The 13,997-nt window shown below is 42.5% G+C and overlaps 1 protein-coding gene across 1 annotated transcript; it reads left to right on the top strand.

Annotated features, from left to right (window-relative positions):
- The first annotated feature begins 2,753 nt into the window (after positions 1-2,753).
- On the top strand, positions 2,754-12,053 carry LOC106601426 (uncharacterized). The gene is made up of 5 exons (XM_045715219.2): positions 2,754-3,254; positions 4,157-4,248; positions 7,250-7,348; positions 8,737-8,907; positions 10,163-12,053. The coding sequence occupies exons 1-5, from the start codon at positions 3,182-3,184 to the stop codon at positions 10,355-10,357; spliced, it is 630 nt and encodes a 209-aa protein (XP_045571175.2). The 5' UTR covers positions 2,754-3,181; the 3' UTR covers positions 10,358-12,053.
- Positions 12,054-13,997: the final 1,944 nt, after the last annotated feature.

Here is a 13,997-nt window from a genome sequence, read left to right as displayed (position 1 = left end):
CTTCCAGAAGGACAACCATCTCTGCAGCACTCCACCAATCAGGCCTTTATGGTAGAGTGGCCAGACGGAAGCCACTCCTCAGTAAAAGGCACATGACAGCCCTCTTGGAGTTTGCCAAAAGGCACCTAAAGCCTCTCAGACCATGAGAAACAGGATTCTTTGGTCTGATCAAACCAAGATTGAACTCTTTGGCCTGAATACCAAGCGTCACATCTGGAAGAAACCTGGCACCATCCCTACGGTGAAGCAAAAGGTTCACCTTCCAACGGGACAACGACCCTAAGCACACAGCCAAGACAACACAGGAGTGGCTTTGGGACAAGTCTCTCAATGTCCTTGAGTGGCCCAGCCAGAGGGACTTGAACCTGATTGAACATCTCTGGAGAGACCTGAAAATAGCTGTGCAGCAACACTCCTCATCCAACCTGACAGAGCTTGAGAGGATCTGCAGAGAATACACGTGTGCCAAACTTGTAGCGTCATACCCAAGAAGACTCGAGACTGTAATCGCTGCCAAAGGTGCTTCAACAAAGTACTGAGTAAATGTGAGGATTGACGCTGGAGACGAATAAACAACGGACATGAAACAGAACAGGAACAGCGTCTGGACAGGAGAAAAATAACAACATAAATGCTGACACGGGGATCTGTCGGAGGAACAAACAGATATGGGAGGGGCAATCAACAAGGTAATGGAGTCCAGGTGAGTCCAATGAGCGCTGATGCGCGTGATGGTGACAGGTGTGCGTAACAATGGGCAGCCTAGCGCCCTCTAGCTCCAGAGAGGAGCAGGAGTGACAGTAACCCCCCCCCCCCCCAAATGGAGTCCAATGGAGTCCAATGAGCTTGGCAAAACGCAATGGATTGGCAAAACGCAATGGAGCCCAATGAGCTCTGATGTGCATAATGATGGTGACAGGTGTGGTAATGATGGGGAGCCTGGGCCTCCCGAGTGGCACAGTGGTGGTTGGTAGTTGGAGACATCCCTCTAGTGGTGTGGGGGCTGTGCTTTGGCAAAGTGGGTGGGGTTATATCCTGCCTGTTTGGCCCTGTCCGGGGGTATCATCGGATGGGGCCACAGTGTCTTCTGATCCCTCCTGTCTCAGCCTCCAGTATTTATGCTGCAGTAGTTTATGTGTCGGGGGGCTAGGGTCAGTCTGTTACATCTGGAGTATTTCTCTTGTCTTATCCGGTGTCCTGTGTGAATTTAAATATGCTCTCTCTAATTCTCTCTTTCTCTCTTTCTGTCTTTCTCTCGGAGGACCTGAGCCCTAGGACCATGCCTCAGGACTACCTGGTATGATGACTCCTTGCTGTCCCCAGTCCACCTGGCCGTGCTGCTGCTCCAGTTTCAACTGTTCTGCCTGCGGCTATGGAACCCTGACCTGTTCACCGGACGTGCTTGTTGCACCCTCGACAACTACTATGATTATTATTATTTGACCATGCTGGTCATTTATGAACATTTTAACATCTTGACCATGTTCTGTTATAATATCCACCCTGCACAGCCAGAAGAGGACTGGCCACCCCTCATAGCCTGGTTCCTCTCTAGGTTTCTTCCTAGGTTTTTGGCCTTTCTAGGGAGTTTTTCCTAGGGAGTTTTTCCTAGCCACCGTGCTTCTTTCACATGCATTGCTTGCTGTTTGGGGTTTTAGGCTGGGTTTCTGTACAGCACTTTGAGATATCAGCTGATGTACGAAGGGCTATATAAATAAATTTGATTTGATTTGATTTGGTCTAAGGCACTGCATCACAGTTGCTAGCTGTGGCACTAGAGATCCTGGTTCGAGTCCGGGCTCTGTAGCAGCGTCCGGGCTATGGGAGGGCTTGGCCGGCAGGGATGTCCCTGTCCCATCGCGCTCTAGCGTGGAGGGCCGGGTGCATGCACGCTGACACAGTCGCCACGTGTACGGTGTTTGTTCCTACACATTGGTGTGGCTGGCTTCCGGGTTAAGCAGGCATTGTGTCAAGAAGCAGTGTGACTTGGTTGGGTAATGTTTCTCTACCTTCGCCTCTCCCAAGTCCGTATGGAAGTTGCTGTGATGAGACAAGACTGTAACTACCAATTGGATACCACGAAAAAGGGTAAAAGTGTTATTTTTTTTTTATATTATTGAATATTATTTAATATACACTCGAGAGAGGAGGAGTGTGAGCAGGCTGATAACTTATGTAAATGTAATATTTCGTTTTTAATTTTTTTATTAATTATCTAAAATTTCTAATAACCTGTTTTTGCTTTGTCATTTTGGGGTATTGTGTGTAGATTGATGAGGGGAAAAAACTATTTAATACATTTTAGAATAAGGTTGTAACGTAACAAAATGTGGAAAAAGTCAAAGGGGTCTGAATACTTTCCGAAGGAACTGTACACGTAGCAGAGATGCAGTTTTGGACTCCACCAACAGGCTGTTCCCTCTCATTGCCCACTATCCCATCACAGGCATCTCCAAGGTAAACTGTGACTACAACGCTGGAATGTGATGTCCTCCTGGCTGATTTGGACCCTAATATTGGGATTCCCAACCAAGAGAACTATTTAGGCTTCTTACTTTGTAAACTTTATGATATTGTAAAGCGTGATGTTGTGTGAACGTAGTCAATAAGTTGCATTTAATCAAATAAATAAACTATTTGCATTAGTGTGTTATATAGTCTGGTTGAGGGTTAAGCCTATCTAGTCTGTCATGAAGAATACAAACTAGTGAATTTCTGAATGATTGATCGAGTAAAGTTGGATTTAGCCTATGATCTGTCAAGAAAATGCAACAGAAAAACCTTTATTACATTGTATCAACATTATGAAAAAATGCTTCGGTGTGCTGCTATGAGTTCAGTGGCTACTTAATAACCAGTGTCAGCCAAATTGCCTCCTTGGCGACTGCGTGCGCGTGTCTATCAACATCGTACAAGGACTGTTTGTTGTCCGGTGCCCGGCGACGTCACGGAATTTGAGAGCGCGACAGTGCGCCCTAGGACTCAAATACTGTGGCATGTTAACCGACGTGAGTTTCCCTGATCCGACTCTTGTTTGGAGCTCGTCTCTCTTGCATTGGAATAGTACAAGGGATAAGGAAAATAATCAGAATCTATGATCTCGGTCCCTTTGATGAAAACAGTCCCCTTTTACCCTCTGACTTCATGATCCAATTGGGTATAGATAGTCTATTCGCCAGAGATGTCCACCGCTGCAACTCCAACCACCCCCTCTCAGTTAACATCGGATCAACTCACGGTCATTGTGGCAGCATGTAAGTAAGATTTTAATCTCTCAAAATGTCAAATATTCCATGAAACTGATGGTGGCATTTGAGCATAGATCAGAATCAGATATAATTTTAGGCATATTTTTGTAATGAACCCATCTGTTATGATAAACAGGCGTATTGGCATGTCACTTTTGCCTGTTACATTAATAGCAGTTGTATGTGTTCATTCGTTTTCTTTGGACAAAACACAACTATTGTAAAGTTGTAGAAAACTTCAAAAGTGTAGCCTATGTGGACGACTGACCTATGCTATAGATCTGGATGGGGAGTCTGTTGCCTCAGCAGGTTGTTCACACCAGTGATGGATCCTTTTACTTCATCAAATCACTGCTGTGGTGGTATGATAAGGAATATGTTGAATACACTGTTCGCCAGCTGCTATCACTGTAGATAGCAGCCTATTTGCCTACCACGTTAGATATGGAGCTTTCTATTTTTAGAACCTATCTGTATTATCTTGTAGCTGCTAGTGTTCCTCTTGGACTTGTTTTGTATCAGAAGATGAATTACATGGTTGACTTCATATTTATATTTGACAGTAAATTAATTTGAAGTGTGGAAAATCGACTGCGACTAACATTACGATAGCCAATTATCCCTGTCCACAGATTGAAAAACATATTGTGAACAGCGTTCCATTAAATAGTCTAAACAGTATGTCCACACAGCGTTTCAACTTAATTACCTGTGACGTGAACAGGAAAAGCTCTGTCCCCTAGCAACCGCATATTACAGTGTTCTGAACACTATAATAAACAATTACTTTACATTAATTAGACTGGGGCATTACGTAATATACCTTTTGTACAAGTGCATGTCCATTGTCATTGTGATGCATTGTTAACAGCGGGTGACTAGTTTTCTCTTCTCCTCTCCTTTACTAGTTTCAGGTCTGGTGTTCTTTGTGGTGATCGTGGTGCTGCTGTCCATATACAGGAAAGAACCTCACTGCTGCAAGGACACCCATGGAGACATGGTAAGGACCTTGAGCTCACTCACTATATTTTATTGAAAGATACAATTAATGAGAAAGTGTCACTTGTAAACAAACCATAAATTAAAGTTAGGCACAATACAGATTAGATGTGACTGAGGCCAAATGTACCATGCAAATTAAAGTTAGTGCCATTAAGAGGTGTCATGTTTCATTTGCATGGCTGTAGGAACTGGCCCAGAATAAACCTGATATGATCACTGTAAAACCATGCATTTGCATTTAATGGAATTAACAGTGCTTTCGCTATGAGCTTCGGCTTCCATAACTATCCCTGAGTGCCAAAGCAATCATGAGCCATAGTGTGGTGAGGCAGCATTGACAAATGCTATTGATACCTGCACCAATCTTGTGATGTGTCAACACCACTACAATGAGAATATTAAACAGATTGTTTAGCTAAACATTTGACTCAAAACATGTTGTATGAAAACATATGAATGGCTAACACAGGGCGGAGGAAAATCTGATCTTGACTGCAGACAAGCATATCCTGCACACCCAGAAACTGGATACAATATTCAGTGTTCCTCTGAGTGAGGAACACAAACACTGGCACAGAGGAGGAGTCTTCTGTATCACTGTTGACCTCCTTTCCTCTCCCTCCCAGAGAATAGAACTTAGCAGACAAGAGTATCTTATATGAATGGTACTATGATGGATGCCCAAAGTATGGAGGTTCATACATATCAATACTATTTAACAACTTCAAACTATGACCAATATTCAAGTCCCTAACTTGGTACAGGAAATAGGGAACAGGAAGTATAAACTCTCCATGGAGGTCAGTTTTCAGTTTCTGCCCATCCTCCATGTTTCCTCTTCCTGACCTGCGTCCCTGGTGTAGGGTTAATATGTTATCTCTGGAGAACAGGGACACTACTCATACCTTCCAACTCTTTCCCTTTCTCAGACAAACAGGAAACACCAACATCTCCTTTGTCTCTGCTATGTTTGGCTCTGGCCTGAACAGATTAGAGAAAAGTTTTGCTGTCTCTTGTCAGGAATAGACAGGCTTGTACATTTCAGCCATTTTGACCTGCTGTCAGCTAGAGTAACCCACACATGACAGATCAGACAACATTGCTCGTCACTATTTCCTAACATATTGTCAGTGTGGGGAGTGGAGTCTAGTCTATATAGTAAACAGTGGGTGACAGGGTGTAAATATGGAAAGATTTTGGTGGGTATGGAGATGACCTCTGGGAACTGTACAGGTGACAAAGTGTTACTGGGTGAAAGAATACACAGCTAGCTGGCAATGTGAGCAAAGTAAAAATCAAGTTTCCTGACGATTTAAGTTGTTTTTATATAGAAACAGATTTGTTGAAATCAGTTTGTTGTTTTTGGTGTCCCTGTTATGTCGTTTACACATTCCCTGAAATCCTATCCAGTCACCCATATAGTCATAGTGACTGGTTAACTGAGGCATGTTGCAGAAGAGGGTGGTTTTGTTACAAGATCATTACAAGGACACCAACCTGAAGGCAAGCCAGATTGCGAGGGAGGCTCACATGGAAAAAAGGCTCTATTATTGTTTTCTATGGAACGTTTACTTTCCTCTATATGTGTTGTTGCCACATACCTTCCCCTGCTTCAGTTTGCTCCATGAATAATGGCCCGACCCTCCTGTGGGTGTTGGGGACAATGGCTCTCCTTCAGGTCGCGGCACAGAAAAAGGCACACTGCCGATGGGGTCCTCCCCCCACTTCAGCTCTGATTTTACACGGTTGTGCTTTTTCACGCTGGGTGAATCAGAGGCAGTAAACAAAAGGACATCTCCCCTTTTTATCCTGAAGACTTTTTTCGCCCCTTGAAAGTGCAAACTAGCGAGGGAAGGTGACCTTTGACATCAATGTTTCTGTGGCGTCTCTCTCTGTCACATGCTGGAGGGGTGGTGACAAAGGTCAAACTGCATCACTGGGAACGTGAGTGATGTCCCCGTTCAGGCAGAGATCAAAAACTGGCCCTGATGTTTTGAAGGTGACCATTTTGTCAATATGAACAAGCCTACTTCCCTATGCGTGATTCGCAGTGGGGAAATTTTCCTATGTAAATTGCTACAACCATTCTCCTACTCATCACGCATCCTCATTTTAATTTATTTTATTTAACCTTTATTTAACTAGGCAAGTCAGTTAAAAACAAATTATTATTTACAATAACGACCAAACCCTAACCCGGATGACGCTGGGCCAATTGGGACTCCCAAGCACGGCCGGTTGTGATACTGGATTGAACTCTGTCAGGCAAAACATTCCTTTGTTGTAATGCTGTGTAATGTTGTCCAAATTAACTATGGGGGCCATAATGTGTATTTGAGCATGCTTGTTGAGAGGAACCTGCTACAGTTACAAGGGAAAAGAGAGATGCTGAAAAGGTCACACTGTGTGGTTTCTTGCTAGGGACCCTGGTGACACAGTAGGACACTGCATTGTCCCCAATACAAAGAGACTCATTTAGGCCCAGGGTAATCACCTAGTTTTCCGGCAGGGCTTTTGAAGAATTCCAGCACCTCATACAGTGTGAGCCTGCCTAATCTTGTTTGAAATGGGTGGGACTGGGAGGAGGCACGGAAATCGTCGGGTGGTCGTCTTATAGGCTAGATAATTTATGGTATTGCTAAAACAGTCAGGACCAAAATGAATGAAACAAGGCATGACAATTGGTCAATGAGGCTGAAATTAGGGAATGCCTTCCTAATTGGGATGTTGGGCTAGCCTCGTAATTACCAGCCTGATTACCACTGCGTTATCAAAACAGAATGTAAGCTCGCAAGACTTTCGGAATGTTGTACAAGGTTAACGTTGGGCAGATCGTCGACATTCAATCTCTATTTTAATTAGATTCTCGTTGAATCTCAAATTTAAATGTAGGGTTGTTAGAAGTTGTTCAGTCATCTCTGTAGTTAATGTGCTAATGGAGGGTTCATCATACAATAGTCTAACTCACATTAGTCACTGTTCCCTCTGTCCTCCTGCAGGATGCCCCTCCTCAGTACTACAGCAGCAGACAGACACTGGTGGGAAACCCCTGTCTGGAACAGACTCATGACATCATACACGACAACACACACTCACAGGTAAGAAGGCCCGGCACTGGGTGGGTCAATACGTTGTCAGACCCAGTGATACCTGTGTGTCAGGTGCGGAGCTGGGGGGGGGGTTATAACTTCCAAAGTCGCTGGTATCATAAATGCATTCATATTTGAATGGTCGTCAATCATCATTAAGTAGCTTATTCCTGCACCGGGATTATTAAGCGCACAGATTGATACAAGGCAATGTGCAATGTGCAGACAAGTCAGAACCATGGAGAAATAATTAGGCCTAGGCTACACCTTGCTCTTTAGATAAGTCAGACAGTAAACTAAATAACATCAATCGTGCAAGATCAGGTAGACTGCAGTCTACAACATAAGCAGCAAACACATCCACATCAATTTGATAGGCTATTGCTTTCTGTAGTCAAGCACAAGGAACTGAATCCCATGTGTCTACTACTGTGCTATAGTAGAATAGACTACTTTTGCGTTCATATGCCATTTAAAAACAAGTTACAGGGGAGAACATTATAGTAAACCTACTCACCAAACGGATGTGTCGTGTCATGGGGTAAAAGCTCATTCATGCGTAATCATGCAATGAAAAATTGTAAATACATTTTGAAAAGTCCAAAGAACAGGCAGAACCTAATCTGAACTAACATCTATATATATTGTCGAAAATAGGAAATTATACGGTTTATGTCCCTGAATAAATTGTCTTTCAACTTAATATTGAGAGCATGAGACCCTTCTCAAATTGTCCACTCTTTTTAAAAAGTAACCATTCCAGTCATGAGATGTGCATCTCACTTCGCACTTGCAATTCTTTGCTTTTCAAAAATATTTTCTATTTATTTTGTTATATATTCCATAATATTCTACCTATAAAATAGAGGTGTCTTGACTGTGATAAGGGCACAGGAATATAAAACTGTATTTTCTACTAAATTAACAAACAAGGCTATGCCAATGCAATTTCATATAGCCATAATCACCAGCAGCACAGCGCCAGTCTCAGGCCAGGGGGCCCCTCAAGGGGGTATAGCGACACACAGCACACATTGCTTTATAAAATAAGCAATACCGGCTCAGACCAATTCCAAGATTTAATAAAATCATATTATACAGTATATCATATTATATATATATATACATTTATCATGTTTTATAGTGTTAAATAATATTTATTTTATTTGGTTTTTGGTACAATGTTTTTCTTGTAAAAAATCTCCAGGAACAGGAGGCCTCGCTTCTGCTGTGTGTGGATAGGTTTATTGCTCTGATGCTTATAGTCAGCAATGATGCACTGACAAGGATTCTCCATGACCAAACAGACACCAGCAGTACCTTCCATCAAAGTGTTTATGACATCTCTCTAACTGTTCCATTGTGTTCCCCGGCTGTCTGCGTCTTCTCTCCATCAGTCAGGGCAGCTGTTCCTTATCGGCCTGCCCTCCAGCTACCGCCTACCCTCCCTGGAGGCGCCCCTCCCCAGGCTGCCCTCCTACGAGAGTGTCAGGAAGAAGGACCGCCAGAGACAGATACACATGATGATCGCTGACCGTTTCGGCCTCAACGGCTCCATGCTGACTGAGGTAAGATACCGGGGGGTGGACGGGTAGCATTGAGATAAGTGGCATGTGTCCTCATAAGTATTGAACGCTGCCTCAGCTGCCTGAAAGTGTAGGTTATTGAACGTTGCCAAAGTTAATCTTTAGTCCATTATTAAAGAGCCTCACATATATAATCTGTTGTTTACTCCAAAGTGCAGTGACCTATAAAAGAGAATAAATGAGAGGCTTTGTTCATTATGAATGTGCTGTCACAGGATAACTGGAGCTTGTTCTATGATGAAACACTATTCAGAACGCCGTAAATAGGAGCCCTATCATCTCATCTTCTGCTGTAGTGATGCACAGACTGCGCATTCCCAGGTTTTACCGTGTTGATCTTTCGCCAGGGCTTTGACTTGCGTAACGCTCGAGCAAACAAGGTAATGAGAAAAAGGCAAATCAAACATAATTAAAGCTTGCGTCCTCAGTGTAAACAGTGGCAGAGAATGCAGCTTTGTGCTTTTTTTTCTCCTTTACTTGTCTTTTTTGCCCCACTTTTTCTTTAATAACTGTCCCAGTGAATAAGTGCCCTCCCATCAGTCCCCCATCCTGTCACCGATAGCTCAAAGTGGCCCTGTCAGACTTTAGAGGGGATCTGATGGCCCATAATTGCCCTGTCTGTGCTGTGGCCGTAGGGGCTGGAGTGAAACTTTGTTGCGCTGTACGTGTGTGGTGTTTTTATAGGCTGTCCTTGCCGCCCGCGGGGCCCCAAGCAATTAAAAGATAAGGAGTTAGTCAGGGAGTGAGGAGCTGGCTGATGACGGAGATAGGCTCTGTACTGGAGGAGTGATGCTAAAGGCAGCCCGGGTGCTGCCAGCCTAATCTGTCATGTAAACGCTAACATGATGCCATTAGGTTTGATGTTAGAGATCATGTATCAGCCAATGCACACTAGGAAACACCTACACCTGGGAAATGGAGTCTCTAATCTTAGATGGGATGTCATTTTAGAAGGTCATGGGTTATTTTGTTGTGTGTGGAATAATATAGCGTTTAACATTTTCAGTATGTTTTATAGCCTCTCAATTATGAGTTAACATTTTTATTTAATTTTTTTATTTAACCTTTATTTTAGGAGGGTGACTCATTCTAAGTGGCTCACTTTGTCACAAAGTATAGCTTGATATAATGAGCCGCGACACTCAAATCAAGCCATCCACTCACCCATTTGACACGTACCCACTTACCCTAGGTTCTAAAGCAGTGTTAACCAAAGCTTACTCTTTCTCTCCCACAGCCCCCTCCAACGTATGAGGAGAGCATCCGCCACTCCATTGAAGTGCCCTTTGACATTCTGGGGTCTGTAATAGACGCCCCTCATCCCCAGGACATTTACCCTCCGCACCCTGGCACAGACCTTACCACTCAGTCAGAGGTAACCACTCAGTGCCCGTCCACTCAGGATACCAACAGTGCCACCCTACCAGTCTGAATCCTCAGACTCGCTACTGACACACGATGACAAGGACAACTGGAGTATTGATGCTTTTTATCCACCTTGATGTGCCAAACTGGTCAGAGGATAACAGACAGTGGAAATGCACACATTCTCAATAGGTTGAATCCGATCCAGCAGCCAATGTGTTGACTGTACTGTAGGAACACCCTGCAGTGACAGTATGCTGGAAGATAGTGACCAAAGATAGTGAAATTCTACATTGCGGGTTACTCCATACTGACAAACTTGAATGTCTAAACACCTCGTCAGTTGTGATTTTAAACTGGAGCCTAAATAAGATTGGTGAACTGGGAAGACTTGGATTGCCAGGAAACCGTCCTGTAGATGACCATGACTATATGTGTCTGAGGTGGCAGGTTCTAATGCCAAAGTTAACTGTAAGAGGAGACAGGCCAGGTAGAAAGACACTCCATGGCAAATGTGCTGCTGAAAAACAAAGACCATTTTGCTGTGAACAGTAAAAGCACCAAAAAGGGAAGAACGATCCTTAGATTTAAAAAAAATGTTTCTCATATTTTCTACATTTGATCATGGTACCCCCTTTTGATCATTTTATGGATTAAAGTAATCTGGATTATTGTTTTTGGGGGGAACTGTGTTGTAGCAAGTCCTTTTCTGAGTAAAACCACTCTCCTCTTTTAGTGCAATGTCTGAGCCAAAAACGTATAAGCGTGAGTTGTAAAATGCTCCTATGTCCTACCCTGCTGAGCTTGGGTTGTACAGCTGAGCCAGCTACAACTTGTGTGTTAGTCTTGGAACCTGTGAAGAGTGAGTCAACAACACCAAACCTGTGTTGGCTCTGGTAATGGGTCTTAAAGGCCCAATGCAGCCGTTTTTATATCAAATCATTTATGGGTAACAATAATGTACCTTACTGTAATGGTTTTCCATTAAAATGATCAAAATGTTTTTTGTTGTTGCTTTTAAGCGTTTTAAGCGTTAAACGTTTTAACAAACAAGAATTGTGGTCTGAGTGGGGAGGAGAAAAGGGAAAACTAGTTGTTATTGTTATAGAGGTTTGGAACTCTTTGTTATTAATCTATTAACTCATTTACCACCTGGTGATGTCACCAGGCAAGCCAAAACTCCACCCATGAAAAACCTGCTGTTTTGAAGGTCCAATGTAGAATGTATTTTCAACCAGGAAATAATACTGATCAAATCTTGTTAGTTTCATCAGCTGTTGTACAATATGATGCAAAACACAGAAAACTGAATTTTGACTGCACAGGGCCTTTAAGATACAATTCAGCATTGGGATTCTGGGAAGCGTTAACTAAGTAGCTAGCTTTGTTTATTCAAGAGCTCTGTGAACAGTGAATGAGAATAGTTGTGTAAAAAGCTTCTTTTTTTGTTGATTAACTGGGCTGCCTGTCTTAACAGTCCCTGCACAAGCTTGAGAAGAAACCAGTATGAATGACAAGAAAAAGTATGTAACATTTCCCTCACATCATGTCTGAAACAAAAGTATGAGGTTTCAGCAGCCGTTAGCAAGTAGAGACAAGTCTATTCAAAAGACAGCAATTGTGAAATACTTGTATGTTTATACAAGTGTAAGAGTGAGAATTGGAGTTGATGATCATTTATAGACCTGTGTCTATAAATTCCTGTCTGTCATGTAAACTAATTGAGATGGTGGTGGCTTCTAGATAAAGACATTTAAAACATAGCGCCTGTGTGCTGTCTCTGTCTGGTCTTAATGTCCACCAGTTTCCTTTTCACCTCATTTAACACATGATTTACTTAACAAAAGGAACATCTCAATAGGTGGTCCACGTATGACAGGACATGGAACAAGCAGGGGGAGGGGCAGGTGCTGCTTTCCTCTTTTGTTCTCCATTGCTCCTCTATTGTTCCTCAAACAAGGAGGAGGCTGATGACATCACATCTGACCATCTCCTTTTATTTTATTTATTTAACCTTTATTTAACTAGGCCAGTCAGTTAAGAACACATTCTTATTTTCAGTGACAGCCTAGAAACAGTGGGTTAACTGCCTTGTTCAGGGGCAGAATGACAGATTTTTACCTTGTAAGCTCGGGGATTTGATCTAGCAACCTTTCGGTTACTGGCCCAACGCTCTAACTACTAGGCTACCTGCCGCCTCAAACCTGCCACTCCAACATCCTTGAAGTTAACTTAAAGTTTGCGGTTGTCTCAAAAACACTATTTTGCTCAAAACATATTTTTTAACCCTTTAGTGTATGTATTTATACTTGGGATATTTGAACAGGAAAAGTAAAACAAAATCACTGGAGGACGTCTAACTTTCACTTTCCGAACCCTCTAAACTGCACATTACATTGGTGGGAGCAGTGTTTTTGTGCATTTTGAATGACCCTGGAACCTAAGTATTATACAAGTGAATGAATTACCTGTAAGTTTACTTTGAGCCCACCACCAAGTTACATCTGACCTGTGCACACACATTGAACATATGTATGTAAATAATAAACTGTTATTAAATCAAATTGTATTAGCCACATGCGCCGAATACAACCTTACAGTGAAATGCTTACTTACGAGCCCCTAACCAACAATGCAGTTGGATATACGGATAAGATTACGGATAAGAATAAGAAATAAAAGTAACAAGTAATTCAAGAGCAACAGTAAAATAACAATAGCGAGACTATATACAGGGGGGTATTTTATATTTTCTTAATCATGTAAATTGTTACTTGCTATGGGTGAATTGTTTTTAAAAGTCATAATGACAGTCTAAGGAGGAAATGGATGCATTTGTTTCTGTATTAATGAACATATGTTACCTCTGTGACTTGTCAAAGTCCTTCTCCATCCATTGTCACTCAAAAGCCTGACCTCTGACATCTGGTGGCCAGCTATAGAATTGCAGTCTTGAAGATTACACAATTTTAACTGAAAACTGAACCAACCCACCCCATACTTTTGAGACAATACTCTCACATAAACATAATGATGTCACAGTCAGTAATATATTTAACTCATTAGATGAAGTGTCCACAAGGGTTCCATTGTCCTGCTACTGGGTGTCTAATGAGAGAGAGAGAGAACAAAAAGACGCACTCAGAGGTCATTAAGCTCCTCACAGTTGGGCAGCACAGCTGGAAACAGCCTAGGGGCAGAATGAGAAGACACTACAGGATGAACAACTTCCATCACCGTCTTCTGACTGACAGACACAAAGTGCAACTGTTTGGTAATCCCCTTGAGCTCTTGTCGTAAAAGATGAGCCCCATATAGTTAATTAGGTCTTATGGTCGTTTGATCCCTTAAAATACAGACCACAAAAAGAGGTGACATGGGGTGCTCTCTTCATCATTGACATCTCAGCAGCTAATTAAGCATACAGATTTGGCATTTAGGGGATTAGCACATGCTATATTGAAAGACAGGCTTTGTTAAATTTACAATTACTTTCTGATAACCCTTCAGATTTCAATGAATGAAAGCAAATAGCAGTGGATTTTTTCTTCAATAAACGTCCTAATCTTCGTAGCCCTTTACACTCGTACCTGTATATGGATTGAAAATGACAGATTTGGGCACTAAATTGGAATGCAGTTACTGTACAGTAACATGCTATACATGACGTCAGAGCTGTGGCTCTGAACCTCACAGGGCTGTATGGG

This window comes from Salmo salar, chromosome 03, assembly GCF_965601325.2.
Source record: "Salmo salar chromosome 03, fSalSal1, whole genome shotgun sequence".
Lineage (NCBI taxonomy): Eukaryota > Metazoa > Chordata > Actinopteri > Salmoniformes > Salmonidae > Salmo > Salmo salar.
The sequence above is the reverse complement of the archived record's forward strand: the minus strand, read 5'-3'. Positions and strand labels throughout refer to the sequence as shown.

Excerpts from the sequence above, each read along its gene's own strand:
- LOC106601426 (XM_045715219.2), top strand. The coding sequence starts at position 3,182 with ATGTCCACCGCTGCAACTCCAACCACCCCCTCTCAGTTAACATCGGAT. Across the intron at positions 4,249-7,249 it reads AGGACACCCATGGAGACATG|GATGCCCCTCCTCAGTACTA; the intron begins GTAAGGACCTTG and ends GTCCTCCTGCAG. Across the intron at positions 7,349-8,736 it reads ACGACAACACACACTCACAG|TCAGGGCAGCTGTTCCTTAT; the intron begins GTAAGAAGGCCC and ends TCTCTCCATCAG.